Genomic DNA, 27467 nt, shown 5'->3' with positions numbered 1-27467 from the left:
TCCCAATCAACAGCTGCCAATTTCTGCCTAATCCCACTAAAGTTAGTCTTCCCCCAATCCAACACCTTACCCTTGGGACATCACTCATCCTTTTCCATCACTATCCTAAAGCTAACAGAATTGTGGTCACTATTTGCCACATGTTCCCCAACCGAAACTTTGAAGACCTGACCGGGCTCATTCCCCAGTACTAGGTCCAGTATAGCCCCCTCTGAGACACTAAGTCAATATTTTGCCTCAGCTTTCATGGTGGAGGACACGAGTACCATCCCAAAAGTAACAGCAGAGGTTATAGAAAGAACAAAGAACAATACAGCACAGGAACAGGCCCTTCGGCCCTCCAAGCCCGCGCCGCTCCCTGGTCCAAACTAGACCATTCTTTTGTATCCCTCCATTCCCACTCCGTTCATGTGGCTATCTAGATAAGTCTTAAACGTTCCCAGTGTGTCCGCCTCCACCACCTTGCCCGGCAGCGCATTCCAGGCCCCCACCACCCTCTGTGTAAAATATGTCCTTCTGATATCTGTGTTAAATTTCCCCCCCCCTCACCTTGAACCTTTGACCCCTCGTGAATGTCATCACCGATCTGGGAAAAAGCTTCCCACCATTCACCCTATCTATGCCTTTCATAATTTTATACACCTCTATTAGGTCACCCCTCATCCTCCGTCTTTCCAGTGAGAACAACCCCAGTTTACCCAATCTCTCCTCATAACTAAGCCCTTCCATACCAGGCAACATCCTGGTAAACCTCCTCTGCACTCTCTCTAAAGCCTCCACGTCCTTCTGGTAGTGTGGCGACCAAAACTGGGCGGCACGGTAGCACAGTAGTTAGCACTGCTGCTTCACAGCTCCAGGGACCTGGGTTCGATTCCCGGCTTGGGTCACTGTCTGTGTGGAGTTTGCACATTCTCCTCGTGTCTGCGTGGGTTTCCTCCGGGTGCTCCGGTTTCCTCCCACAGTCCAAAGATGTGCGGGTTAGGTTGATTGGCCATGCTAAAATTGCCCTTAGTGTTCTGGGATGCGTAGGTTAGAGGGATTAGTGGGTAAATATGTAAGGATATGGGGATAGGGCCTGGGTGGAATTGTGGTCGGTGCAGACTCGATGGACCGAATGGCCTCTTTCTGTGCTGTAGGGTTTCTAAGATTTCTAAGAACTGGGCGCAGTATTCCAAATGTGGCCGAACCAACGTTCTATACAACTGCAACATCAGACTCCAACTTTTATACTCTATGCCCCGTGCTATAAAGGCAAGCATGCCATATGCCTTCTTCACCACCTTCTCCACCTGTGACGTCACATAGAACATAGAACATAGAAAGCCACAGCACAAACAGGCCCTTCGGCCCACAAGTTGCGCCGATCACATCCCCACCTCTAGGCCTATCTATAGCCCTCAATCCCATTAAATCCCATGTACTCATCCAGAAGTCTCTTAAAAGACCCCAACGAGTTTGCCTCCACCACCACCGACGTCAGCCGATTCCACTCACCCACCACCCTCTGAGTGAAAAACTTACCCCAGACATCTCCTCTGTACCTACCCCCCAGCACCTTAAACCTGTGTCCTCTCGTAGCAACCATTTCAGCCCTTGGAAATAGCCTCTGAGAGTCTACCCTATCCAGACCTCTCAACATCTTGTAAACCTCTATCAGGTCACCTCTCATCCTTCGTCTCTCCAGGGAGAAGAGACCAAGCTCCCTCAACCTATCCTCATAAGGCATGCCCCCCAATCCAGGCAACATCCTTGTAAATCTCCTCTGCACCCTTTCAATGGCTTCAACATCTTTCCTGTAATGAGGTGACCAGAACTGCGCGCAGTACTCCAAGTGGGGTCTAACCAGGGTCCTATAAAGCTGCAGCATTATCTCCCGACTCCTAAACTCAATCCCTCGATTAATGAAGGCCAGTACGCCGTACGCCTTCTTGACCGCATCCTCCACCTGCGAGGCCGATTTAAGAGTCACCTTCAAGGATCTGTGGACTTGCACACCCAGGTCCCTCTGCGTATCTAAACCCTTTATGGTTCTGCCATTTATCATATAGCTCCTCCCTATGTTAGTTCTACCAAAAGGGAGGAACTTAGACCACCATTATTGTTTGTTGGTTTGTAAGTAACTCCCAGCAATATTATCTACCCCTTGCTGATTCCGCTTACTCCACCCAAACTGATTCTACGTTTTGGTCTTATGATTTACGTTCCTCTCTTCCTCATGTCCTGATCTGATCCTTTATTGATAGTGTTACCTCTTGATTTTTCTTTTTTTCCTATCTTTCCTAAATGCTGAATAACCTTGAATGTTCAGTTCCCGGCCATGGTCACCCTGCAGCCATGTCTCTGCAATGGCAATGATTTCATATCTGTTTACATTTATTTGTGTTGTCATTTCATCTACGTTGTTGCAAATGCTACACGCATTCAGATAGAGTGCCATTCATTTAGTCTTTTTAACATTTTTGACCTTTGATACTGGCCTTAGTTTCCACTGCCTCACAAATTGTTTTACTACTTCTCACTATTATCAGCTTTGCTTCTCTCCTATCTGAATCCCCTGTCTGCTTCACTGGTACAGGTTGATCAAGCATGTTCAGATTTGTTGAACGAAAGTTGTATCTGACTAATTTGGTGAATCTTTTGATGAGGATAACACATTTGATCAACATGTGCTTGTCTCAGTAAAAATGTAAAGTCACCATAGTCCCAGATGAACATCGGCTGCTTTCCTATTTGAGCAGGAGAGCTGACTAGTGGTGATTTAACCACACCTCAGGCAAGGGACAAGGTTGAGAAGGAGGGGCCTTTGTGTATAACCTCAGCCAGTACGGGAATTGAACCCACGCTGTTGGTGTCATTTTGTTTCACAAACCAGCCATCCAGCCAATGGAGCTCACTGACACGTGCCTCTCCAGCATCTCCTTAAATGTTATAAAACGTTAAATGTTATTCTCTTCAACCTTTCCCTGTGAACGAATCATAGAATCCCTCCAGTGCAGAAGGAGGCCATTCGGCCAATCGAGTCTGCACCGACCACAATCCTACCCAGGCCCTACCCCCACATATTTACCCCCGCTAATCCCTCTAACCTACACATTTTAGGATTCTTAGGGGCAATTTTTAACCTGGCCAATCAACCTAACCCGCACATCTTTGGACTGTGGGAGGAAGCAATTGGGGCTCGTACTGGGGAAGGTGTGACCTCTATGAGAAGGATGGTCTACACCTTAATCAGAAGGGGACCAATATCCTGGGGGGTAAATTTGCTAAGGCCATGCAGGGAGGTTTAAACTGATTCGGGGGGGGGGAGGGATCCTGAGTAGTGGGGCTGAAAGTGAGGGATGCATGGATGGGGACTGCAATGCACGGCATTGCAGAGGTGGGGTGGAGCAGGGTTTGAAATGTGTATACTTCAATGCCAGGAGTATTCGCAATAAAGTGGGTGAACTTGCAGCGTGGATCAGTACCTGGGACTTCGATGTTGTGGCTATTTCAGAGACATGGATAGAGCAGGGGCAGGAATGGATGCTGCAGGTCCCGGGGTTCAAATGTTTTAGTCGAAGTAGGGAAGGAGGTAGAAGAGGGGGAGGGGTAGCATTATTGGTCAGAGATTGTATCACAGTGTCAGAGAGGAGGTTTGATGAGGACTTATCTGTTGAGGTAGTATGGGCGGAGATTAGAAATAGGAGAGGAGAGGTCACCCTGTTGGGAGTCTTTTATAGACCTCCTAAAAGTTCTAGAGAGGTTGAGGAAAGGATTGCGGAGTCAATCCTGCTTAGGAGTGAAAGTAATAGGGCAATTGTTATGGGGGATTTTAACTTGACTAATATTGACTGGAATTGTTATAGCTCTAGCTCGTTAGAGGGGTCAGTTTTTGTTCAAAGCGTGCAGGAAGGTTTTTTGACTCAGTATGTAGACAGGCCAACTAGAGGTGAGGCTATATTGGATCTGGTGCTGGGAAATGAGCCAGACCAGGTGCTAGACTTGGAAGTTGGTGTGCATTTTGGTGATAGTGACCACAATTCGGTTACGTTCACCTTAGTGATGGAAAGGGATAGGCATGAACCTCGGGCCAGTGGTTTTAGCTGGGGGAAGGGTAATTATGAGGCTATTAGGAGAGAATTAGGAAACATAGGTTGGACTAGGAGATTACAGGGACTGGGAACGTCCGACATGTGGAGTTTTTTCAAGGAGCAGCTACTGCGAGTCTGTGATAGGTATGTCCCTGTCAGGCAAGGAGGAATTGGTAGGGCTAGGGAACCGTGGTGCACCAAAAAAGTTTCTTTGTTGGTTAAAAAGAAAAAGGAGGCTTATGTTCGGATGAGACGTGAGCACTCGGGTAGTGCACTAGAAAGCTTTAGATTGGCTAAGAGGGAGTTGAAGAGCGAGCTTAGAAGGGCTAAAAGGGGACATGAGAAGACTTTGGCGGATAGGGTTAAAGTGAATCCTAAGGCGTTCTATAGGTATGTCAAGAACAGAAGGTTGGTTAGGGCAAGTTTAGGGCCAGTTATAGATGGCAGAGGGAAGTTATGTGTGGAACCGGAGGAGATTGGTGAAGCATTGAACCAATATTTCTCTTCGGTGTTCACGCAAGGGGACATGAATATAGCTGAGGAGGACACTGGGTTGCAAGGGAGTAGAATAGACAGTATTACAGTTGATAAGGAGGATGTGCAGGATATTCTGGAGGGTCTGAAAATAGATAAATCCCCTGGTCCGGATGGGATTTATCCAAGGATTCTCTGGGAGGCAAGAGAAGTGATTGCAGAGCCTCTGGCTCTGATCTTCAGGTCGTCGTTGGCCTCTGGTATAGTACCAGAAGATTGGAGGTTAGCGAATGTTGTCCCATTGTTTAAGAAGGGGAACAGAGACTTCCCCGGGAATTATAGACCGGTGAGTCTCACTTCTGTTGTCGGCAAGATGTTGGAAAAAATTATAAGGGATAGGATTTATAGTTATTTGGAGAGTAATGAATTGATAGGTGATAGTCAGCATGGTTTTGTGGCAGGTAGGTCGTGCCTTACTAACCTTATTGAGTTTTTTGAGAAAGTGACCAAGGAGGTGGATGGGGGCAAGGCAGTGGACGTGGTATATATGGATTTTAGTAAGGCGTTTGATAAGGTTCACCATGGTAGGCTTCTGCAGAAAATGCAGATGTATGGGATTGGGGGTGATCTAGGAAATTGGATCAGGAATTGGCTAGCGGATAGGAAACAGAGGGTGGTGGTTGATAGTAAATATTCATCATGGAGTGCGGTTACAAGTGGTGTACCTCAGGGATCTGTTTTGGGGCCACTGCTGTTTGTAATATTTATTAATGATCTGGATGAGGGTATAGTTGGGTGGATTAGCAAATTTGCTGATGACACCAAAGTCGGTGGTGTGGTAGACAGTGAGGAAGGGTGTCGTAGTTTGCAGGAAGACTTAGACAGGTTGCAAAGTTGGGCCGAGAGGTGGCGGATGGAGTTTAATGCGGAGAAGTGTGAGGTAATTCACTTTGGTAGGAATAACAGATGTGTTGAGTATAGGGCTAACGGGAGGACTTTGAATAGTGTGGAGGAGCAGAGGGATCTAGGTGTATGTGTGCATAGATCCCTGAAAGTTGGGAATCAAGTAGATAAGGTTGTTAAGAAGGCATATGGTGTCTTGGCGTTTATTGGTAGGGGGATTGAATTTAGGAGTCGTAGCGTTATGTTGCAACTGTACACAACTCTGGTGCGGCCGCACTTGGAGTACTGTGTGCAGTTCTGGTCCCCACATTACAGGAAGGATGTGGAGGCTTTGGAGAGGGTGCAGAGGAGGTTTACCAGGATGTTGCCTGGTATGGAGGGGAGATGCTATGAGGAGAGGCTGAGGGATTTGGGATTGTTTTCGCTGGAAAGGCGGCGGCTAAGAGGGGATCTTATTGAAACATATAAGATGATTAGAGGTTTAGATAGGGTGGATAGTGATAGCCTTTTTCCTCTGATGGAGAAATCCAGCACGAGGGGGCATGGCTTTAAATTGAGGGGGGGTAGTTATAGAACCGATGTCAGGGGTAGGTTCTTTACCCAGAGGGTGGTGAGGGATTGGAATGCCCTGCCAGCATCAGTAGTAAATGCGCCTAGTTTGGGGGCGTTTAAGAGATCCGTAGATAGGTTCATGGACGAAAAGAAATTGGTTTAGGTTGGAGGGTCACAGTTTTTTTTTTTTAACTGGTCGGTGCAACATCGTGGGCCGAAGGGCCTGTTCTGCGCTGTAATGTTCTATGTTCTATGTTCTATGAAACCGGAGCACCCGGAGGAAACCCACAGACACGAGGAGAATGTGCAAACTCCACACAGACAGTGACCCGAGCCGGGAACCGAACCCGGGACCCTGGAGCTGTGAAGCAGCAGTGCTAACCACTGTGCTACCGTGCCGCCCTCCGAATGAGTTTCACATTATTACCATTCTTTGGGTGAAGAAGTTTTTTCTAAATTCCCAATAGGATTTCTTGGTGACTCGCTTATCTTGTTGCCTCTCGATATGCTCTTCCTGAAAAGAGGGAAGGTTGGCCAGAATTCTCCGGCCACTCATGCCCCACCACCACTGCCAGAGAGGACAGGGAATTTAGCACTCAGCCAAATCTCCATTCAGTGCAGCGGGACAGAAGAATCCCGCTAATTGTCTCTTTATCCACCATATCGAAGTCTTTCATAATTTTAAAGACCTCTATTAGGTCACCCCTCAGCCTTTTTCCCAGGATAAAGAGACCAGCCTGTCAATCCTTTCCTGAAATCTACGTGTTTCTGATGTCATCCTTGTAAATCTTTACTGCGCCATCTCCAGTGGTTCTATTATTTTTATGCTATGGCCTCATGCAGTACTCAGTGTTGATCTAAATAAGCTTCAATACAGGGTTAGCATAACTTCCCTCCTTTTCAATTCTATCCCTTTAAAAATAAAGCCTAGTAATTGTTTGCCCTTGTTATGGCCTCGTTAACCTATAGCACAATGTTTGGGAACTGATGTATTTGTGTTTGATGATCTATTTGTTCCTCAATCTCCTCCAGACTTTTATTTTCCAATTAATAAATGGCATTTCTATTCTTGCTACCAAAATGTACCACCTCAAATATATCTAAGTTGAACTTCATTTGCCAATTATCTCCCAATTTGTAAGTTTATTAATAACCTCCTCAGGGCTGACTATCCCCATTCCCCAGCATCTGGTGTCTTTCGCAAATTTGGAAATTGTGTTTTGGATTCCAAAGTCCAAATAATGAATGTCAATTGTGAACAGCAATGGTCTCAGTCTGATCCTTGTGGAACATCTTCCCACCTTCTGCTGCTCGGAATAATTGCCCTTTGCTCCCAGTTTCTGCCTCCTGTTTGAAAACCAGGCAGCAATCCATTCTGCCACCTGCTCCTCAAACCACGTCCTGTGACTTTATTTATTATGGGGCAGCTTATCAAAGTTCAGATAAATTACATCTACTGCATTACCATTCTCTCTCGCTCTGTTACCTCCTTAAAAAGTCAGTCAGGCAAGATTTTCCCTTTTGAAATCCATGTTGACTGTTCATTGTTATATTTCTTGAGTCTCCGCATTCTATTCCGTCTTTTAGAAGGATTCTGTTATTTTCTTATCATCAGAACATAGAACATAGAACAGTACAGCACAGAACAGGCCCTTCGGCCCACGATGTTGTGCCGAGCTTTATCTGAAACCAAGATCAAGCTATCCCACTCCCTATCATCCTGGTGTGCTCCATGTGCCTATCCAATAACCGCTTAAATGTTCCTAAAGTGTCTGACTCCACTATCACTGCAGGCAGTCCATTCCACACCCCAACCACTCTCTGCATAAAGAACCTACCTCTGATATCCTTCCTATATCTCCCACCACGAACCCTATAGTTATGCCCCCTTGTAATAGCTCCATCCACCCGAGGAAATAGTCTTTGAACATTCACTCTATCTATCCCCTTCATCATTTTATAAACCTCTATTAAGTCTCCCCTCAGCCTCCTCCGCTCCAGAGAGAACAGCCCTAGCTCCCTCAACCTTTCCTCATAAGACCTACCCTCCAAACCAGGCAGCATCCTGGTAAATCTCCTCTGCACTCTTTCCAGCGCTTCCACATCCTTCTTATAGTGAGGTGACCAGAACTGCACACAATATTCCAAATGTGGTCTCACCAAGGTCCTGTACAGTTGCAGCATAACCCCACGGCTCTTAAACTCCAACCCCCTGTTAATAAAAGCTACTTTTATTGTGGCGTTGATGCCACAATTCCCCTGGACATTTTGGGCGGGATTTTCTGGCCACACTCGCCCCGAAACTTCTTATCTAGACAGCTATATGAACGGAGTGGGAATGGAGGGATACAAAAGAGTGGTTTAGTTTGGACCAGGGAGCGGCGCGGGCTAATTGTTCTTTGTTTCTCGTTTCAAGGCTTCATTCTATGATCAACTTGCTGGTGCCAGTACAGAGCGAGACTGCGGATAGTTGGGAACCTGTCTCGGGGGCAGGGAATTCATATGGTGTTCGTGGAAGTGGAAATGAATAGGGTTGGGAAGCATTTTCCGATCAGGGCCAGTGTGATCTCCTGGACTCGTTTCGATCGCCTCAGGGGGTCGGAGAGGAATTTCCCAGATTTTTTCCCCCCATATTGGCCCTGGGGTTTTCACTCTGGGTTTTCGCCTCTCCCTGGAGATCACATGGTCTGGAATGGGGGGGTGGGGGTGAGCTAATAGGTTGTGATGAACAAAGCATCGTAGCTGTGAGGGACAGCTCAGTGGATAGGATATTAGTATGTAGATAGGCTGGAAAATTGGGGGGGGATCCTGGATTCAGGATTCAATCCTGGACCGGGGAGCGGCGTGGGCTTGGAGGGCCGAAGGGCCTGTTCCTGTGCTGTATTGTTCTTTGTTCTTTGTTTGTTGTTGAAACCAGAAAATCCTGCCTGAGGTCAACAGACCTTTCCATGGTCCATCCCTCGCCCACTACGATACCCATCGCAGGCAGAACAGGAAAACTCCCCCCTTGATATCCACCTTTTAAAATATAGGAATTAGATTAACAATATTACAGCACAAGGAAGCCAAGGGGAATGGTTAATGGTATTTTCCCAGTGGGTCAGTATTTCACTGAATTGAACTTAAGTGTAAGGGACTTGATTATGAACTTTGTAAATGATGGGAAATATTCATCCTGGAGTTCAGTTACTCGTGGTGTACCGCAAGGATCTGTTTTGGGGTCACTGCTGTTTGTCATTTTTATTAATGACTTGGATGAGGGCGTGGAAGGATGGATTAGTAAATTTGCGGATGACACTAAAGTCGGTGGAGTTGTAGACAGTGCGGAGGGAAGTGGCAGGTTACAGAGGGACATAGATAAGCTGCAGAGCTGGGCTGAGAGGTGGCAAATGGAGTTTAATGCGGAAAAGTGTGAGGTGATTCACTTTGGAAGGAGTAACAGGAATACAGAGTACTGGGCTAATGGTAAGATACTTGGTAGTGTGGATGAACAGAGGGATCTGGGTGTCCATGTGCATAGATCCCTGAAAGTTGGCACCCAGGTTGATAGGGTTGTTAAGAAGGCGTACGGTGTGTTAGCTTTTATTGGTAGAGGGATTGAGTTTCGGAGCCAGGAGGTCATGCTGCAACTGTACAAAACTCTGGTGCGGCCACATTTGGAGTATTGCGTACAGTTCTGGTCGCCGTATTATAGGAAAGATGTGGAAGTGTTGGAAAGGGTGCAGAGGAGATTTACTAGGATGTTGCCTGGTATGGTGGGAAAATCGTATGAGGAAAGGCTGAGGGGCTTGAGGTTGTTTTCGTTAGAGAGAAGAAGGTTAAGAGGTGACTTAATAGAGGCATACAAGATGATCAGAGGATTAGATAGGGTGGATAGTGAGAGCCTTTTTCCTCGGATGGTGTTGGCTAGCACGAGGGGACATAGCTTTAAATTGAGGGGTGAGAGATATAGGACAGATGTTAGAGGTAGGTTCTTTACTCAGAGAGTAGTAAGGGCGTGGAATGCCCTGCCTGCAGCAGTGGTGGACTCGTCAACGTTGAGAGCGTTCAAGTGGTTATTGGATAAACATATGGATGATATTGGAATAGTGTAGATTAGAGGGGCTTTAGATTGGTTTCACTGGTCGGCGCAACATCGAGGGCCGAAGGGCCTGTACTGCGCTGTTATGTTCTACGTTCTATGTTCTATAATTGGCCACATGGTTGAGAGTGAGGAAGAAAGCTGCAGGTTACAGGGCTGGACAATAAGCATAAAAATGACAAATAGAATTCAATCCAGAGAAATGTGAGGTAATTTGAGAAGGACAAAGCAGCCAAAAATACAAGATAAACGGTTGGATTTTGAGAAATGTGATTGTGATGGACAACATTGTGAGGGGCCTGGATAGAGCGGGTGGGAAGGGAGTAGGGAGCAGAGATTTAAAGTGATTGGTAGAAAGATGAGAGGAGAGATGAGGACATTTATTTTCACCCAGGGATGGCTGGGGAGTCTGGAACTCACAGCCTGAAAGGGGAATCATAGAATCGTAGAAACCCTACAGTGCAGAAGGAGGCCATTCAGCCCATCGAGTCTGCACCGACCACAATCCCACCCAGACTCTATTTCCGCTGAGTTACACTGCTAATCCCTCTAACCTATCACATCCTGGGACACTAAGGGTTAATTTAGCATGTCCAATCAACCTAACCTGCACATCTTTGGACTGTGGGAGGAAACCGGAGCACCCGGAGGAAACCCACACAAACATGGGGAGAATATGCAAACTCCACACAGACAGTGACCCAAGTCGGGAATCGAACCCAGGTCCCTGGAGCTGTGAGGCAGCAGTGCTAACCACTGTGCCACCGTGCCACCCCACTGTGCCAACTTGCCATCGGGAGTTGAGGCAAAAAACCTTCAACTGGTTTAAAAAGGGCCTAGATTTGCACCTCAAATGCTGTCACCTGCTCCGGACGAAATGTTGGAAAGTGGGGTTAGGCTGGGGCTAGCACAGACATGATGGGCCAAGTGGCCTCTCTCATGATTCTTTTTCAACTGGTTCAAGAACCATGAGCCAAATGGCCTGATGTCTGATTCCGGAGGATCTGGATTCGGTCAGGGTTACATTGCCTTCTGTTTCCAATCCCATCTTTCCTGTGGTTGGGACAACATTCTTGCTGCTTTTCCAAGTCCAGCTTCCAGAATTAGCCAAATCCTCTGGGAGTAATTGAGAGGGTTAGCTCGGCCGCATTTACCAGATTCCGTTCTGAGAGACTGCTTTGTGTTTCAGGGCAGTTTTTCCGCCGTGGGGATGTTTTCTGGGTCGATGAGAAATGTCAAACTAAATGTCGCTGTCTGGATTTGGGGAACAGGATCCATTGTCAGAACCTGTCATGTGGATACTTTGAACAGTGCCACTCTGCGGATGGTATTTATCGCTGTGTTCCCATTCAGACCGCTTCGTGTGTGGTCTTTGGAGACCCTCACTACCACACCTTCGACGGCTCCTTGTACCACTTCCAAGGAACGTGCTCCTACATCCTCTCCAAACCTTGCTGGGAGCAGGAGAACCTGCCCAGTTTCAGCATTGAATCCAAGAACGAGAACCGAGTGGAAGCCGCAGTGTCTTGGCTGAGAGACATCAAAGTGAATGTTTATTCTCACAGTATAGTTATTCCCAGAGGAAACGCTGGCCAAATTCTGGTAAGATCTTGTATTTTAAAATAAAAACTTTGCAAACATTCATTAGAATAACAGAAAAATGATTTTATCCCATTTCGCAATGAGAATTATCAGGAATTAATTTATTAATTTAGTTCATGTGAAATTCACATCTCAGCCACAGAGATTCTGTCATTAGGATTGATGCGCTATCAATAAGGCGAAAGACTACCGGTGTGCCAATACAAGTGTAGGCTTTTATTCACAACAGAATCAGGAGCAGATCCCAACAAATAACCGACCTGGACTGAACAAGGGGGAGGAGACAGCCACCTTTATACTAGGTGCCGAGGGGAGGAACCAAACTGGGAGGGGATGTGTCCAGGTATGACAAAACACACAACGGTGGTCCATATAGGACAAAGGCACAACTGAGGTCCACCACAAGGATGTAATGTGGCATCTCTTGTGGGCCGCTGCATGGAAACTCTAGAGAGGGGATTATCACAGATTACCACAGATTACTCACCGGATTTACAGGTCAAGAGAAGCCCAGAGAAATTGAACCACTCCAGGGGTTGCTCTGATGCTGATTGTATCCGTCACACAGTTAGTGTAATTACCATTAACCCTTGTGATAGAAACTTCTGTTGTTTCTGTTTCTGTTGGGAGTTAGAATTGCCTTTTCCACGCTCCCCATTGGGCAAGTGTGCTATGGGAGACACTCCCTGGCCCTCAAAGGATTGAGAAATACTCAACTCTGACAAAGAATCATCCAGACTCGAAACGTTGGCTCTATTCTCTCCCCACAGATGCTGCCAGACCTGCTGAGATTTTCCAGCTTTTTCTGTTTTTGACTGTGAAGTACCGACAGGAATGGACTGGAGTTCAAATCTCTCCAGAATCAATCACACCATTCTAGTAGGAATCCACTGGTGGAGTTACCTCCCTGAGAAATAACCAATCATTTTCCAGGGGCAACTCGTGAGGGTTTTTACCCTTGTTTAAGAACATAAGAAATAGGAGCAGGAGTAGGCCATCTAGCCCCTCGAGCCTGCCCCACCATTCAATAAGATCATGGCTGATCTGACGTGGATCAGTACCACCTACCTGCCTGATCCCCATAACCCTTAATTCCCTTACCGATCAGGAATCCATCCATCCGCGCTTTAAACATATTCAGCGAGGTAGCCTCCACCACCTCAGTGGGCAGAGAATTCCAGAGATTCACCACCCTCTGGGAGAAGAAGTTCCTCCTCAACTCTGTCTTAAACCGACCCCCCTTTATTTTGAGGTTGTGTCCTCTAGTTTTATCTTCCTTACTAAGTGGAAAGAATCTCTCCGCCTCCACCCTATCCAGCCCCCGCATTATCTTATAAGTCTCCATAAGATCCCCCCTCATCCTTCTAAACTCCAACGAGTACAAACCCAATCTCCTCAGCCTCTCCTCATAATCCAAACCCCTCATCTCCGGTATCAACCTGGTGAACCTTCTCTGCACTCCCTCCAATGCCAATATATCCTTCCTCATATAAGGGGACCAATACTGCACACAGTATTCCAGCTGCAGCCTCACCAATGCCCTGTACAGGTGCATCAAGACATCCCTGCTTTTATATTCTATCCCCTTCGCAATATAGGCCAACATCCCATTTGCCTTCTTGATCACCTGTTGTACCTGCAGACTGGGCTTTTGCGTCTCATGCACAAGGACCCCCAGGTCCCTTTGCACGGTAGCATGTTTTAATTTGTTTCCATTGAGATAATAATCCCATTTGTTATTATTTCCTCCAAAGTGTATAACCTCGCATTTCTCAACGTTATACTCCATTTGCCATATCCTCGCCCACTCACTCAGCCTGTCCAAATCTCTCTGCAGATCTTCTCCGTCCTCCACACGATTCACTTTTCCACTTATCTTTGTGTCGTCTGCAAACTTCGTTACCCTACACTCCGTCCCCTCCTCCAGATCATCTATATAAATGGTAAACAGTTGCGGCCCGAGTACCGATCCCTGCGGCACGCCACTAGTTACCTTCCTCCAACCGGAAAAACACCCATTTATTCTGACTCTTTGCTTCCTGTCGGATAGCCAGTCCCCAATCCACTTTAACACACTACCCCCAACTCCGTGTGCCCTAATCTTCTTCAGTTTACAATGAATCAGGATCAATAGGGGGGGGGTGGCAGTGGGAGGAGGGATTGGCAATGGGCTGGGGTGGCAGTGGCTTTTTCTTATTCGTGGGACATGGGCATCGCTGGCTGGCCAGCATTTATTGCCCATCCCTAGTTGCTCTTGAGAAGGTGGTGGTGAGCTGCCTTCTTGAATCGCTGCAGTCCATGTGCTGTGGGTTGACCCACAATGCCGTTAGGGTGGGAATTCCAGGATTTTGACCCAGCGACTGCGAAGGAACAGCGATATATTTCCAGGTCAGGTTGGTGAGTGGCTTGGAGGGGAACTTGCAGGTGGTGGTGTTCCCATGTATCTGCTGCCCTTGTCCTTCTAGATGGAAGTGGTCGTGGGTTTGGAAGGTGCTGTCTAAGGATCTTTGATGAATTGCTGCAGTGCATCTTGTAGATAGTACACACTGCTGCTACTGAGCGTCGGTGGTGGAGGGAGTGGATGTTTGTCGATGTGGTGCCAATCAAGCGGATTGCTTTGTCCTGGATAGTGTCAAGTTTCTTGAGTGTTGTTTGAACTGCACCCAAGTGGGGAATATTCCATCACACTCCTGACTTGTGCCTTGTGGATGGCGGATAGGCTTTTGGGACACAGAAGGTGAGCTACTCGCTGCAATATTCCTAGCCTCTGACCTGCTCTTGTAGTCACTGTGTTAATGTGGTGAGTCCAGTTGAGGTTCTGGTCAATGGTAACCCCAAGGATGTTGACAGTGGGGGATTCAGTGATGGCTACACCATTGAATGTCAAAGGGCGGTGGTTAGAGTGTCTCTTATTGGTGATGGTCATTGCCTGACATTTGTGTGGTGCGAATGTTACTGCCACTTGTCAGCCCAAGCCTGGATATCGTCCAGATCTTGTTGCATTTGAACATGGACTGCTTCAGTATCTGAGGAGTCACGAATGGTGCTGAACATTGTGCAATCATCGGTGAACATCCCCACTTCTGACCTTATGATAGAGGGAAGGTCATTGATGAAGCAGCTGAAGATTGTTGGGCCGAGGACACTACCCTGAGGGACTCCTGCAGAGATGTTCCGGAGCTGAGATAACTGACCCTCCACAACCACAACCATCTTCCTATGTGTCAGGTATGACTCCAACCAGTGGAGAGTTTGCCCCCTGATACCCATTGATTCCAGTTTTGCTAAGGCTCCTTGATGCCACACTCGGTTGAATGTGGCCTTGATGCCAAGGGCTGTCACTCTCACCTCACCTCTGGAATTTAGCTCTTTTGTCCATGTTTGAACCAAGGCTGTAATGAGGTCAGGAGCTGAGTGACCCTGGCGAAACCCAAACTGGGCGTCACTGAGCAGGTTATTGCTGAGCAGGTGCTGCTTGATAGCGCTGTCGATGACCCCTTTCATCACTTTACTGATGATCGAGAGTAGACTGATTGGGTGGTAATTGGCCGGGTTGGATTTGTTCTGCTTTTTGTGTATAGGACATACCTGGGCAATTTTTCACATTGTTGGGTAGATGCCAGTGTTGTACCTGTACTGGAAGAGCTTGGCTAGGGGAGCGGCAAGTTCTGGAGCACAAGTCTTCAGTACTATTGCCGGAATATTATCAGGACCCATTGCCTTTGCAGTATCCAGTATCTCCAACCTTTTTTTGAAATCACGTAGAGTGAATCGAATTGGCTGGAGACTGGCATCTGTGATGCTGGGGACCACTGGAGGAGGCCGAGATGGATCATCCACTCGGCACTTCTGGCTGAAGATTGTTACGAATGCTTAAACCTTATCTTTTGCACTGATGTGCTTGGTTCGTCCATCATTGCGGATGGGGATATTTGTGGAGCCTCCTCCTCCAGTGAGTTGTTTAATTGTCCACCACCATTCACGACTGGATGTGGAAGGACTGCAGAGCTTAGATCTGATCCTTTGGTTGTGGAATCGCTTAGCTCTGTCTGTCACTTGTTTTTGCCATTTGGCATGCAAGTAGTCCTGTTTGCTAGCTTCACCAGGTTGACGCCTCATTTTTAGGTACACCTGGTGCTGCTCCCAGCATGCCCTCCTGCACTCTCCATTGAACCAGGGTTGATCCCCTGGCTTGATGGTAATGGTTGAGTGGGGGATATGCCGGACCATGAGGTTGCAGATTGTGCTGGAGTACAATTCCGCTGCTGTTGGTGGTCCACAGTGCCTCATGGATGCCCAGTCTTGAGTTGCTAGATCGGTTCGAAGTCTGTCCCATTTAGCTTAGTGATAGTGCCACACAACACGATAGAGGTTATTCTCAATGTGAAGGCAGGATTTTGTCTCCACAACGACTGTGTGGTGGTCACTCTTACCGATACTGTCATTGATAGATGTATCTGCAGCCGGCAGATTGGTAAGCATGAGGTCAAGTATGTTATTTCCTCTTGTAGGTTCCATCACCATCTGCTGCAGACCCAGTCTAGCAGTTATATCCTTTAGGACCCGATCAGCGCGATCAGTAGTGCTGCTGCCGAGCCACTCTTGGTGGTGGACATTGAAATCCCCCGTCCAGAGTACATTTTGCACCCTTGCCACCCTCAGCGCTTCCTCCAAGTGTTGTTCAACATGGAGGAATACTGATTCGTCAGCTGAAGAAGGACGGTACGTGGTAACCAGTAAGAGGTTTCCTCGCCCATGTTTAACCTGAAGCCATGAGACTTCATGGGGTGCGGAGTCAATGTAAAGGACTCCCAGGGCAACTCCCTCCTGACTGTATACCACTGTGCCGCCACCTCTTCTGGGTCTGTCCTGCTGGTGGGACAGGACAAATCCAGGGATGGTAATGGTGGTGTCAGGGGTGTTATCTGTAAGGTATGATTCTGTGAGAATGACAATGTCAGGCTGTTGCTTGACTAGTCTATGAGACAGCTCTCCCAATTTTGGTACTAGCCCCAGATGTTAGTAAGGACTTTGCAGGGTCGACAGGGCTGTTTGTTTTGCTGTTATCTTTTCCGGTGCCTAGGTGGATGCTGGGTGGTCCGTCGGGTTTCATTTCTTTGTTGAGACTTAGTAGCGATTGTTACAACTGAGTGCCTTGCTCGGCCATTTCAGAGGGCAGTTCAGAGTCAACAACATTGCTGTGACTCTGGAGTCACATGTGGGCCAGACAAGGTAAGGACGGCAGATTTCTTTCCTTAAAGGACGTTAGTGACCCGGATGGGTTTTTCCAACAATCGACAATGGTTTCATGGTCATCAGTAGATTCTTAATTCCAGATTTTTTTTATTGAATTCAAATTCCGGATTCGAACCCAGGTCCCCAGAACATTAGCTGACTTTCTAGATCAATAATCAAGTGATAATACCACTAGACCATCATCTCCCCCTGGGGGTGGCAGTGGGGAGGTGGGGGGTTGACAGTGGAAGGATGGCAGTGGGGGGGGGGGGTAGCTATGGGGGTGGCAGTGGGGTGGGGGGCAAATGGGGGTATCAGTGGGGGTGTGGCAGTGGGTGTGGACAGTGGAGGAGTATCAGTGGAGGGGTTAGTTGGGGGGCAGTGGGGGAGCAGTAGGGGGGGTTAGTGGGGGGGGGGGGAATTTGGGAGACCCCTCGGGGTGAGTGGGGATCCCTGTCTGTCTGGGGGTGATGCCACGCTGTGATCTCTCTCTCTCTGTCTCTCAGGTGGACGGGATCGCCGCAACTCTGCCGGTTCACTTGGGGATGGGAGCGGTTAAAGTTTTCCGGAGCGGAGTGGCGACCGCGCTGGAAACGGATTTCGGTTTGTTTTTAACCTTTGACGGGGAACATTTGGCCTCAATCTCGCTGCCCAGTTCCTATCTGAATAACACGTGCGGATTGTGCGGAAACTTCAACAATAACCCGGCTGATGATAACTTGCTGCCGGACGGGAGTCCCGCGGACTCGGTGTCTGAGCTGGGACTGGGCTGGAGGGCCGCTCACTCAGACTGGTTCTGTACCGAGGATTGTGCTGAGAACTGCAGCTCTTGCCAGCCGCTCGCACACACTGTGTTCCTGCAGCAAGATCAGTGCGGCATCATGAACAGCACCGAGGGACCATTCCGGGACTGCCGCCTGCTGCTCCACCCCGGCAGCTTCATCAGCAGCTGCGTGTACGACATGTGCGCGAACCCAGACAACCGCACCAGCCTCTGCCAGGCCATCCAGGCTTATGCCCACAGCTGCCAGGCGGTGGGCATCGCCATCGGACCCTGGAGATCCCGCACCTTCTGCGGTAAGAGGGGGAGACACCGGGGGAGGGGAGGGAGGGGAGGGAGGGAGGGAGGGAGGGAGGGAGGGAGGGAGGAAGGGGAGGGAGGGAGGGGGGGGGAAGGGGAGGGAGGAAGGGGAGGGGGGGGGAAGGGGAGGGAGGAAGGGGAGGGAGGGGGGGGGAAGGGGAGGGAGGAAGGGGAGGGAGGGGGGGGAAGGGGAGGGGGAGGGAGGGGGGGGAAGGGGAGGGAGGGGAGAGAAGGGGAGGGAGGGGGGGAAGGGGGGGGGAGGGGAGGGAGGGGGGGGGGGGAGGGGAAGGGGAGGGGGGGAAGGGGAGGGGGGGAGGAGGGGGGAGGGTGGGGGGGATGGGGTGGGGGGGATGGGGGGGATGGGGAGGGGGGGATGGGGGGGGATGGGGAGTGGGGGGGGATGGGGAGGGAGGGAGGGCGGGGGGGAGGGGAGGGCGGGGGGGGTGGGGGGGAGGGGAGGGGGGGTGGGGGGGGGAGGGGAGGGGGGGGAGGGGAGGGGGTGTGGGGGGGAGGGGAGGGGGGAGGGGAGGGCGGGAGGGGGGGGAGGGGAGGGCGGGAGGGGGGGAGGGGAGGGCGGGGGGGGAGGGGAGGGTGGGAGGGGGGAGGGGGGGGTGGGAGGGGGGAGTGGGGGGGAGGGAGGAGGAGGGGAGGGTGGGAGGGGAGGGTGGGAGGGTGGGAGGGTGGGGGAGGGGAGGGTGGGAGGATGGGGGGTGGGAGGGAGGGGGGAGGGTGGGAGGGGGGAGGGTGGGGGGGGAGGGGAGGGGGGAGGGGGGGGAGGGGAGGGGAGGGGGGTGGGAGGGGGGAGGGGGGGAGGGAGGAGGAGGGGAGGGTGGGAGGGTGGGGGAGGGGTGGGAGGGTGGGGGAGGGGAGGGTGGGAGGGTGGGGGGTGGGAGGGTGGGGGAGGGGAGGGTGGGAGGGTGGGGGGGGGGTGGGAGGGAGGGGGGAGGGTGGGAGGGGGGAGTGTGGGGGGGGAGGGGTGTGGGGGAGGGGGGGGGTGGGGGGAGGGTGGGTGGGGGGGGTGGGGGGAGGGGGGATGGGGGGGGATGGGGTGGGGGGAGAGGGGGGGGCAGGGGGGGAGGGTGGGGGCAGGGGGGTGTGGGGGCAGGGGGGTGGGGGCAGAGGGGTGGGGGCAGGGGGGTGGGGGCAGTGGGGAGGGTGGGGGCAGAGGGGTGGGGGCAGAGGGGGAGGGTGGGGGCAGGGGGGGTAGGGTGGGGGCAGAGGGGTGGAGGGTGGGGGCAGAGGGGTGGGGGCAGGGGGGGAGGGTGGGGGCAGGGGGGGAGAGTGGGGGCAGAGGGGTGGGGGCAGGGGGGGAGGGTGGGGGCAGGGGGGTGGGGGCAGGGGGGAGGGTTGGGGCAGTGAACGAGAGAAAATTAGGAGAGGGGGAAGCGATGGAGCAGCAGAGACGTGGAGAGGAGAAAGGAAAGAGGGACTAGTTGAGGAAAGGGATGAGAAAATGGAAAAAGAGAACAGGAGAAAGTGGGGAGCAAATGGTGGAGGCGAGAACAGGGAAATGGTGAAAATATATCAGATAACGGGAAGAACAGGTGAGAGAGTGAGAGCCAATCTGTCTCAGTGTCTGGAAAATCTCCATGTGAGTGAGGAGCTGATAACAAGAACCCTCAACCAGGGGGCAGGTGAGAATCCGAGGATTCAACAATCACTGAGAATTGGAGAGTTTCCTGTCAGTTAGAAATGAGCCCCGATACAGGATCTCTGTCTGGGGGGGACAGCACTCAGGAGGCAGAGTTACAGTGAGGAATAAACCGGGTGAATTGTTTAGTTTTAGCTGCTGTTACTGAGCTTTCCTGTGCTGCCACTAACTTCGTCCTTCAGCAATTCCAATACATGGATAGGAAGCTGCAACATCCGAGTTTGATTCCAGGGGCTTAGTTTAGTATAAAATATTTTTGTAAACATAACGGATTGAGTTAAACAAGAGTTTGAGTCATTATCACACCCCTCACTGTAACACTCTGATATACCCACACCCCTCACTGTAACACTCTGATATACCCCACAGCCCTCACTGTAACACTCTGATATACCCCACACCCCTCACTGTAACACTCTGATATACCCCACACCCCTCACTGTAACACTCTGATATACCCCACACCCCTCACTGTAACACTCTGATATACCCCACAGCCCTCACTGTAACACTCTGATATATCCCACACCTCACTGTAACACTTTGATATACCCCACACCCCTCACTGTAACACTCTGATATACCCCACAGCCCTCACTGTAACACTCTGATATACCCCACACCCCTCACTGTAACACTCTGATATATCCCACACCTCACTGTAACACTTTGATATACCCCACACCCCTCACTGTAACACTCTGATATACCCACACCCCTCACTGTAACACTCTGATATACCCCACAGCCCTCACTGTAACACTCTGATATACCCCACACCCCTCACTGTAACACTCTGATATACCCCACACCCCTCACTGTAACACTCTGATATACCCCACACCCCTCACTGTAACACTCTGATATACCCCACAGCCCTCACTGTAACACTCTGATATATCCCACACCTCACTGTAACACTTTGATATACCCCACACCCCTCACTGTAACACTCTGATATACCCCACAGCCCTCACTGTAACACTCTGATATACCCCACACCCCTCACTGTAACACTCTGATATATCCCACACCTCACTGTAACACTTTGATATACCCCACACCCCTCACTGTAACACTCTGATATACCCACACCCCTCACTGTAACACTCTCTGATATACCCCACAGCCCTCACTGTAACACTCTGATATACCCCACACCCCTCACTGTAACACTCTGATATACCCACACTCCTCACTGTAACACTCTCTGATATACCCCACACCCCTCACTGTAACACTCTGATATACCCCACACCCCTCACTGTAACACTCTGATATACCCCACACCCCTCACTGTAACACTCTGATATACCCACACCCCTCACTGTAACACTCTGATATACCCCACACCCCTCACTGTAACACTCTGATATACCCACACTCCTCACTGTAACACTCTCTGATATACCCCACACCGCTCACTGTAACACTCTGATATACCCACACTCCTCACTGTAACACTCTCTGATATACCCCACACCGCTCACTGTAACACTCTGATATACCCACACCGCTCACTGTAACACTCTGATATACCCCACACCCCTCACTGTAACACTCTGATATACCCACACTCCTCACTGTAACACTCTCTGATATACCCCACACCCCTCACTGTTACACTCTGATATACCCACACCCCTCACTGTAACACTCTCTGATATACCCCACACCCCTCACTGTAACACTCTGATATACCCCACACCCCTCACTGTAACACTCTGATATACCCCACACCCCTCACTGTAACACTATGATATACCCCACACCCCTCACTGTGACACTCTGATATACCCCACAGCCCTCACTGTAACACTCTGATATACCCCACACCGCTCACTGTAACACTCTGATATACCCACACCCCTCACTGTAACACTCTGATATATCCCACACCCCTCACTGTAACACTCTGATATACCCCACACCCCTCACTGTAACGCTGATATACCCCACACCCCTCACTGTAACACTCTGATATACCCCACACCCCTCACTGTAACGCTGATATACCCCACACCCCTCACTGTAACGCTGATATACCCCACACCCCTCACTGTACCACTCTCTGATATACCCCACAGCCCTCACTGTAACACTCTGATATACCCACACCCCTCACTGTAACACTCTGATATACCCCACACCGCTCACTGTAACACTCTGATATACCCCACACCCCTCACTGTTACACTCTGATATACCCCACAGCCCTCACTGTAACACTCTCATATACCCACACCCCTCACTGTAACACTCTGATATATTTCGCACCCCTCACTGTAACACTCTGATATACTCCACACCCCTCACTGTAACACTCTGATATATTTCGCACCCCTCACTGTAACACTCTCTGATATACTTCACACCCCTCACTGTAACACTCTGATATACCCACACCCCTCACTGTTACACTCTGATATACCCCACACCCCTCACTGTAATACTCTGATATACCCCACACCCCTCACTGTAACACTCTGATATACCCACACCCCTCACTGTCACACTCTGATATACCCCACACCCCTCACTGTAACACTCTCTGATATACCCACACCCCTCACTGTAACACTCTGATATATTTCGCACCCCTCACTGTAACACTCTCTGATATACCCACACCCCTCACTGTCACACTCTGATATACCCCACACCCCTCACTGTAACACTCTGATATACCCACACTCCTCACTGTAACACTCTGATATACCCCACACCCCTCACTGTAACACTCTGATATACCCCACATCCCTCACTATAACACTCTGATATATCCCACACCCCACACCGTAACATTCATATATCCCACACCCCTGACCGAAACACTCTGATATATCCTACACCCCTCACCGTAACACTCTGATATACTCCACATCCCTCACCGTAACACTCTGATATACCCCACACCCCTCACTGTAACACTCTGATATACCCCACATCCCTCACTATAACACTCTGATATATCCCACACCCCACACCGTAACATTCATATATCCCACACCCCTGACCGAAACACTCTGATATATCCTACACCCCTCACCGTAACACTCTGATATACTCCACATCCCTCACCGTAACACTCTGATATACTCCACATCCCTCACAGTAACACTGATGCGCATCAATTGAACACGAGGCACGAAGCTTCGGTAACAGAAGGCTTTTATTGTCTAACAATGGAACTAATAGAACGTAAACACACTATCCCAGACTGACGAGGTCCCGCCCGAGCAGGGGGTCTTATACCTCTCCCAGGAGGCGGAGCCCGACTGGGATGTGCCACAACAGTAACAACCACAGGTGTATTAATCCCACCCTAGCCCAACAACAACATTAGAACAATCCCACAGTGGGAACACCCTAGCCCAACAACAACATTAGAACAATCCCACAGTGGGAACCAACGATGGTTCACCACACTCACCCCTCCTTTGAGAACAAAGGCCGGCGGGGTACGAAAACAGACTAAAATGTCAACAGATTATAAGTTCAGACGGTCTGGAGGACCGCACCGTCGTTGTGACCTCCTCAATACCGGCGGTGACACCGGAGTAGGTGCTTGCGGTGGCGTTCTCTCCAAAACAGCGTCCGGCTGTTCTCCCACAGACTCACAGGCCGGTTGACCCTGATGAAGCGGTAGTGCAGGGGATCCCGGTACATTCTGCGATGGCGCCGATCTCCGGGGCTCAGGCAAGCTGTGCATTGGAGTAAAACTGTTAAGCACTGGTCCCGGTGCTGTCCGCGCCACGTCCGGGGGAGAAATAAGGGATAAGGGATTCGTCACTGGGGGTATGGGAGCGACAGGAGTTGCTACGTCCCCTGCGGGCGCCAGGTCTCGGATCGAGACTGTGTCCTCTCGCCCGTCAGGATATGCCACATAGGCATACTGAGGGTTGGCGTGGAGGAGGTGGACCTGTTCGACCAAGGGGTCGGACTTGCGGGCCCTTACATGTCGCCGCAGAAGGACGGGTCCTGGGTACGTCAACCAGGCTGGTAAAGATATCCCCGAGGACGACTTCCGAGGGAATGAGAACCTCCTCTCGTGGGGAGTAGCATTGGTTGCCGTACACAGGAGGGAGCGAATGGAGTGAAGCGCATCAGGGAGGACCTCCTGCCAATGGGAGACTGGAAGGCCTTTGGACTTCAGTGCCAATAGGACAGCCTTCCAGACTGTAGCATTCTCTCTTTCCACCTGTCCGTTACCCCTAGGGTTGTAACTCGTGGTCCTACTAGAGGCAATCCCGTATGAGAGCAGGAATTGCCTCAAGTCATTACTCATGAACGACGAGCCCCTGTCGCTATGGGATATAGCTGGGGTACCCGAACAGGGTAAAAAGATCACGGAATGCCTTGATCACCGTGGCAGTCGACGTGTCCGCGCAGGGGACAACAAACGGGAACCGGGAGTACTCATCTATTATATTCAGAAAGTACACGTTCCGATCTGATGAGGGAAGGGGGCCCTTAAAATCCACACTCAGCCTCTCGAAGGGGCGAGTGGCCTTGACCAAATGTGCCCGGTCAGGTCGGTAAAAGTGCGGTTTGCATTCCGCGCAAATCCGACAGCTCCTTGTCACCGACCTGACGTCCTCCACCGAGTAAGGCAGGTTGCGGGCTTTGATAAAGTGGTAGAGCCGAGTGACCCCAGGATGGCACAGGTCATTATGGAGGGCATTCAAGCGATCCTTCTGCATAGTAGCGCATGTTCTGCGCGAGAGGGCATCCGAGGGCTCATTGAGTTTCCCTGGACGATACATGATATCGTAGTTATAGGTGGAGAGTTCAATTCTCCACCGCAAGATCTTATCATTCTTGATCTTGCCCCTCTGCGTGTTGTTGAACATGAACGCCACGGACCGCTGGTCCGTGATCAGGGTGAACCGCTTTCCCGCCAGGTAATGGCGCCAGTGTCTGACGGCCTCCACAATGTCCTGGGCCTCCTTTTCCACCGCTGAATGCCGAATTTCGGGGCCTTGGAGGGTGCGGGGAAAAAACGCGACGGGCCTGCCCGCCTGGTTTAGTGTGGCGGCCAGGGCGAAATCAGATGCATCGCTTTCCACCTGAAAAGGGATGGATTCGTCTACCGCGTGCATCGTGGCTTTCGCGATGTCGTGTTTCAATTCCTTGAAGGCCAATTGGGCCTCTGGCGTGAGTGGAAAAGTCGTGGACTTAATAAGCGGACGGGCTTTGTCTGCATAGTTGGGGACCCACTGCGCATAATAGGAGAAGAAGCCTAGGCATCTTCTCAGTGCTTTTGCGCTAGCGGGCAAGGGAAGTTCAGCAAGGGGGCGCATACGGTCGGTATCAGGGCCAATGACCCCGTTTTCCACCACGTATCCCAGGATGGCTAACCGGCGCGTACGGAATACACACTTCTCCCTGTTGTAGGTCAAATTCAGGTGAGATGCAGTGCGTAAAAAGTTCTGGAGATTTGTGTCATGGTCCTGCTGATCACGGCCGCAGATGGTGACATTATCCAGGTACGGGAAGGTAGCCCGCAGCCTGTTCTGGTCCACCATTCGGTCCATAGCACGCTGGAAGACCGAGACCCCATTGGTGACACCAAATGGAACCCTAAGAAACTGATACAGACGACCATCCGCCTCAAAGGCCGTGTAGTGTCGGTCCTCTGGGCGAATGGGGAGTTGGTGGTAGGCGGACTTAAGGTCTATGGTGGAGAACACCCGGTACTGCGCAATCTGATTGACCATATCAGATATGCGCGGGAGGGGATACGCATCCAGCTGCATATATCGATTAATGGTCTAACTGTAATCAATGACCATCCGGGGTTTGTTCCCGCTCTTGACCACCACAACCTGTGCTCTCCACGGACTAACACTGGGCTGTATGATCCCTTCTTTGAGGAGTCGCTGAACCTCAGATCTGATGAAGATCCGATCTTCAGTGCTGTAACGCCTACTTTTAGTAGCGATGGGCTTGCAGCCTGGTACCAGATTCTTGAATAAAGAGGGTGTGGTGATCTTTAATGTAGAAAGATTGCATGCGGGGCGCTTTGGACAATTTGGAGACTGCAGCTGTTCCCCTACTGTCAGCGAAGGGAGTGGCCCACCGTACTGTAGGATCACACTCTTCATGTGGACCATAAAGTTTAGTCCGAGGAGAATTGGTGCGCAAAGATGCGGCAACACAAGGAGCCTGAATCGCTCGTAAATTGTGCCTTGCACTTTCAAGGTTACCACACAACGTCCTAGCACAGGGACAGACCGGGACCTTGATGCCATAGAGATTGTCTGTTTGGCAGGTTGAATCTGGAGTCCACACCTCTTTACAGTGTCAGGGTGAATAAAGCTCTCAGTGCTCCCGCTGTCAAACAGACAATAAATTGTACGACCATTTACCTTTATGTCCATCATTGAACAGTCAAGCCTGTGGTGCTTAGCCTGGTCCAGGGTGATCGACGCCACCGTTGGCCCTTGAACGTCACTGCAGGCAGCTGAGGTCGATGCTGAGGACCCCTGCTGGTCGCTCATGGTCATCGTCGACCAAAATGGCCACCCCCATGAATCGCACATGGTTGAGGGCGCCAAACGTAGCGACTCCTGGTGGTCATCCTCCTCCGACTCCGTCGACCACAATGGCGTCGTCCTGGACTCGCACGTGGACGAACCCCGTGGGTACTTCGACGTCGATGGTGATGATCCCTGTTCTGAAGGGTCACAGGCTGCACTGCCGTTCTTGGGCTTCGATCTGCACACCTTCGCATAATGCCCCTTTTTACCGCATAGGTTACAGACTACCGCTTTAGCAGGACACTTTTGTCGTGGATGCTTGGCTCCTCCGCAGAAGTAGCACCGCGGGCCGCATGGGGCTGCAGCCGTCGTTGGGTCGACATGGGAGCACGCCATAACACTGCACTTCGAGCCCGAGGGGCGAGGAGGGATTTGCGACTGCTCCTGCCACGTTGTCCCCACGTGGTCCTCCGGATACAGGACCAAGCTCTTCGAAGCCGCCTCAAGCATTTCAGCTAATTCCATAGCTTGGGTCAGGTTGAGATTCCCCTTTTCTAGCAGCTTGAGACGGATGTATGAAGACCCGACCCCTGCCACAAGCGCATCTCGGGCGAGGTCATACATGTACTGCTCAGCCGACACAGCTTTGCAGTCGCAGCCCCTGGCAAGCTGCAAGAGCTCATTGGCGTAATCCTCCATGGTTTCGCCCGACTGCCGACGTCGTGTAGCGAGGAGGTAACGAGCGTGGATCTCGTTGGGAGGTTTTGTGTAGCGCTTTTTTAAAAGCTCGAGGGCCCTCGGGTAAGTGGTGGCCGCACGGATCGCGAGGTAGACTGTGTCGCTTACCCTCGCATGGAGGACCCGGAGTCTGTCATCGTCTGTGGTGACCGCTGCGGAGGCTGCCAGGTAGTCTTCAAAACACTTCAGCCAGTGGTCGAAGGTGTTAGAAGCGCCCACCACACGTGGATCTAGCGTCAGACGTTCTGGCTTTAGGATTTGCTCCATACTCTCCTTTCTTTTTTTTCTTCCGTCGAGAGCTTAATGTTAGACAATAAAATTGATGCGCATCAATTGAACACGAGGCACGAAGCTTCGGTAACAGAAGGCTTTTATTGTCTAACAATGGAACTAATAGAACGTAAACACACTATCCCAGACTGACGAGGTCCCGCCCGAGCAGGGGGTCTTATACCTCTCCCAGGAGGCGGAGCCCGACTGGGATGTGCCACAACAGTAACAACCACAGGTGTATTAATCCCACCCTAGCCCAACAACAACATTAGAACAATCCCACAGTGGGAACCAACGATGGTTCACCACAAACACTTGTTTCACA

The 27467-nt window shown here is 50.6% G+C and overlaps 1 protein-coding gene across 1 annotated transcript in view; it reads left to right on the top strand.

Moving 5' to 3' along the window:
* Nucleotides 1–27467, top strand: part of tecta (tectorin alpha) — a 127325-nt gene that overhangs the window by 27689 nt on the left and 72169 nt on the right. The window contains exons 7-9 of the mRNA XM_078199162.1: nucleotides 11270–11682; nucleotides 17424–17994; nucleotides 19674–19679. Of these exons, the coding sequence (XP_078055288.1) occupies nucleotides 11270–11682; nucleotides 17424–17994; nucleotides 19674–19679 (990 nt within the window). The remainder of the gene's footprint in view (nucleotides 1–11269; nucleotides 11683–17423; nucleotides 17995–19673; nucleotides 19680–27467) is intronic.

This window comes from Mustelus asterias, chromosome 27 (assembly GCF_964213995.1).
Source record: "Mustelus asterias chromosome 27, sMusAst1.hap1.1, whole genome shotgun sequence".
Classification (NCBI taxonomy): Eukaryota; Metazoa; Chordata; class Chondrichthyes; order Carcharhiniformes; family Triakidae; genus Mustelus; species Mustelus asterias.
The sequence above is the reverse complement of the archived record's forward strand: the minus strand, read 5'-3'. Positions and strand labels throughout refer to the sequence as shown.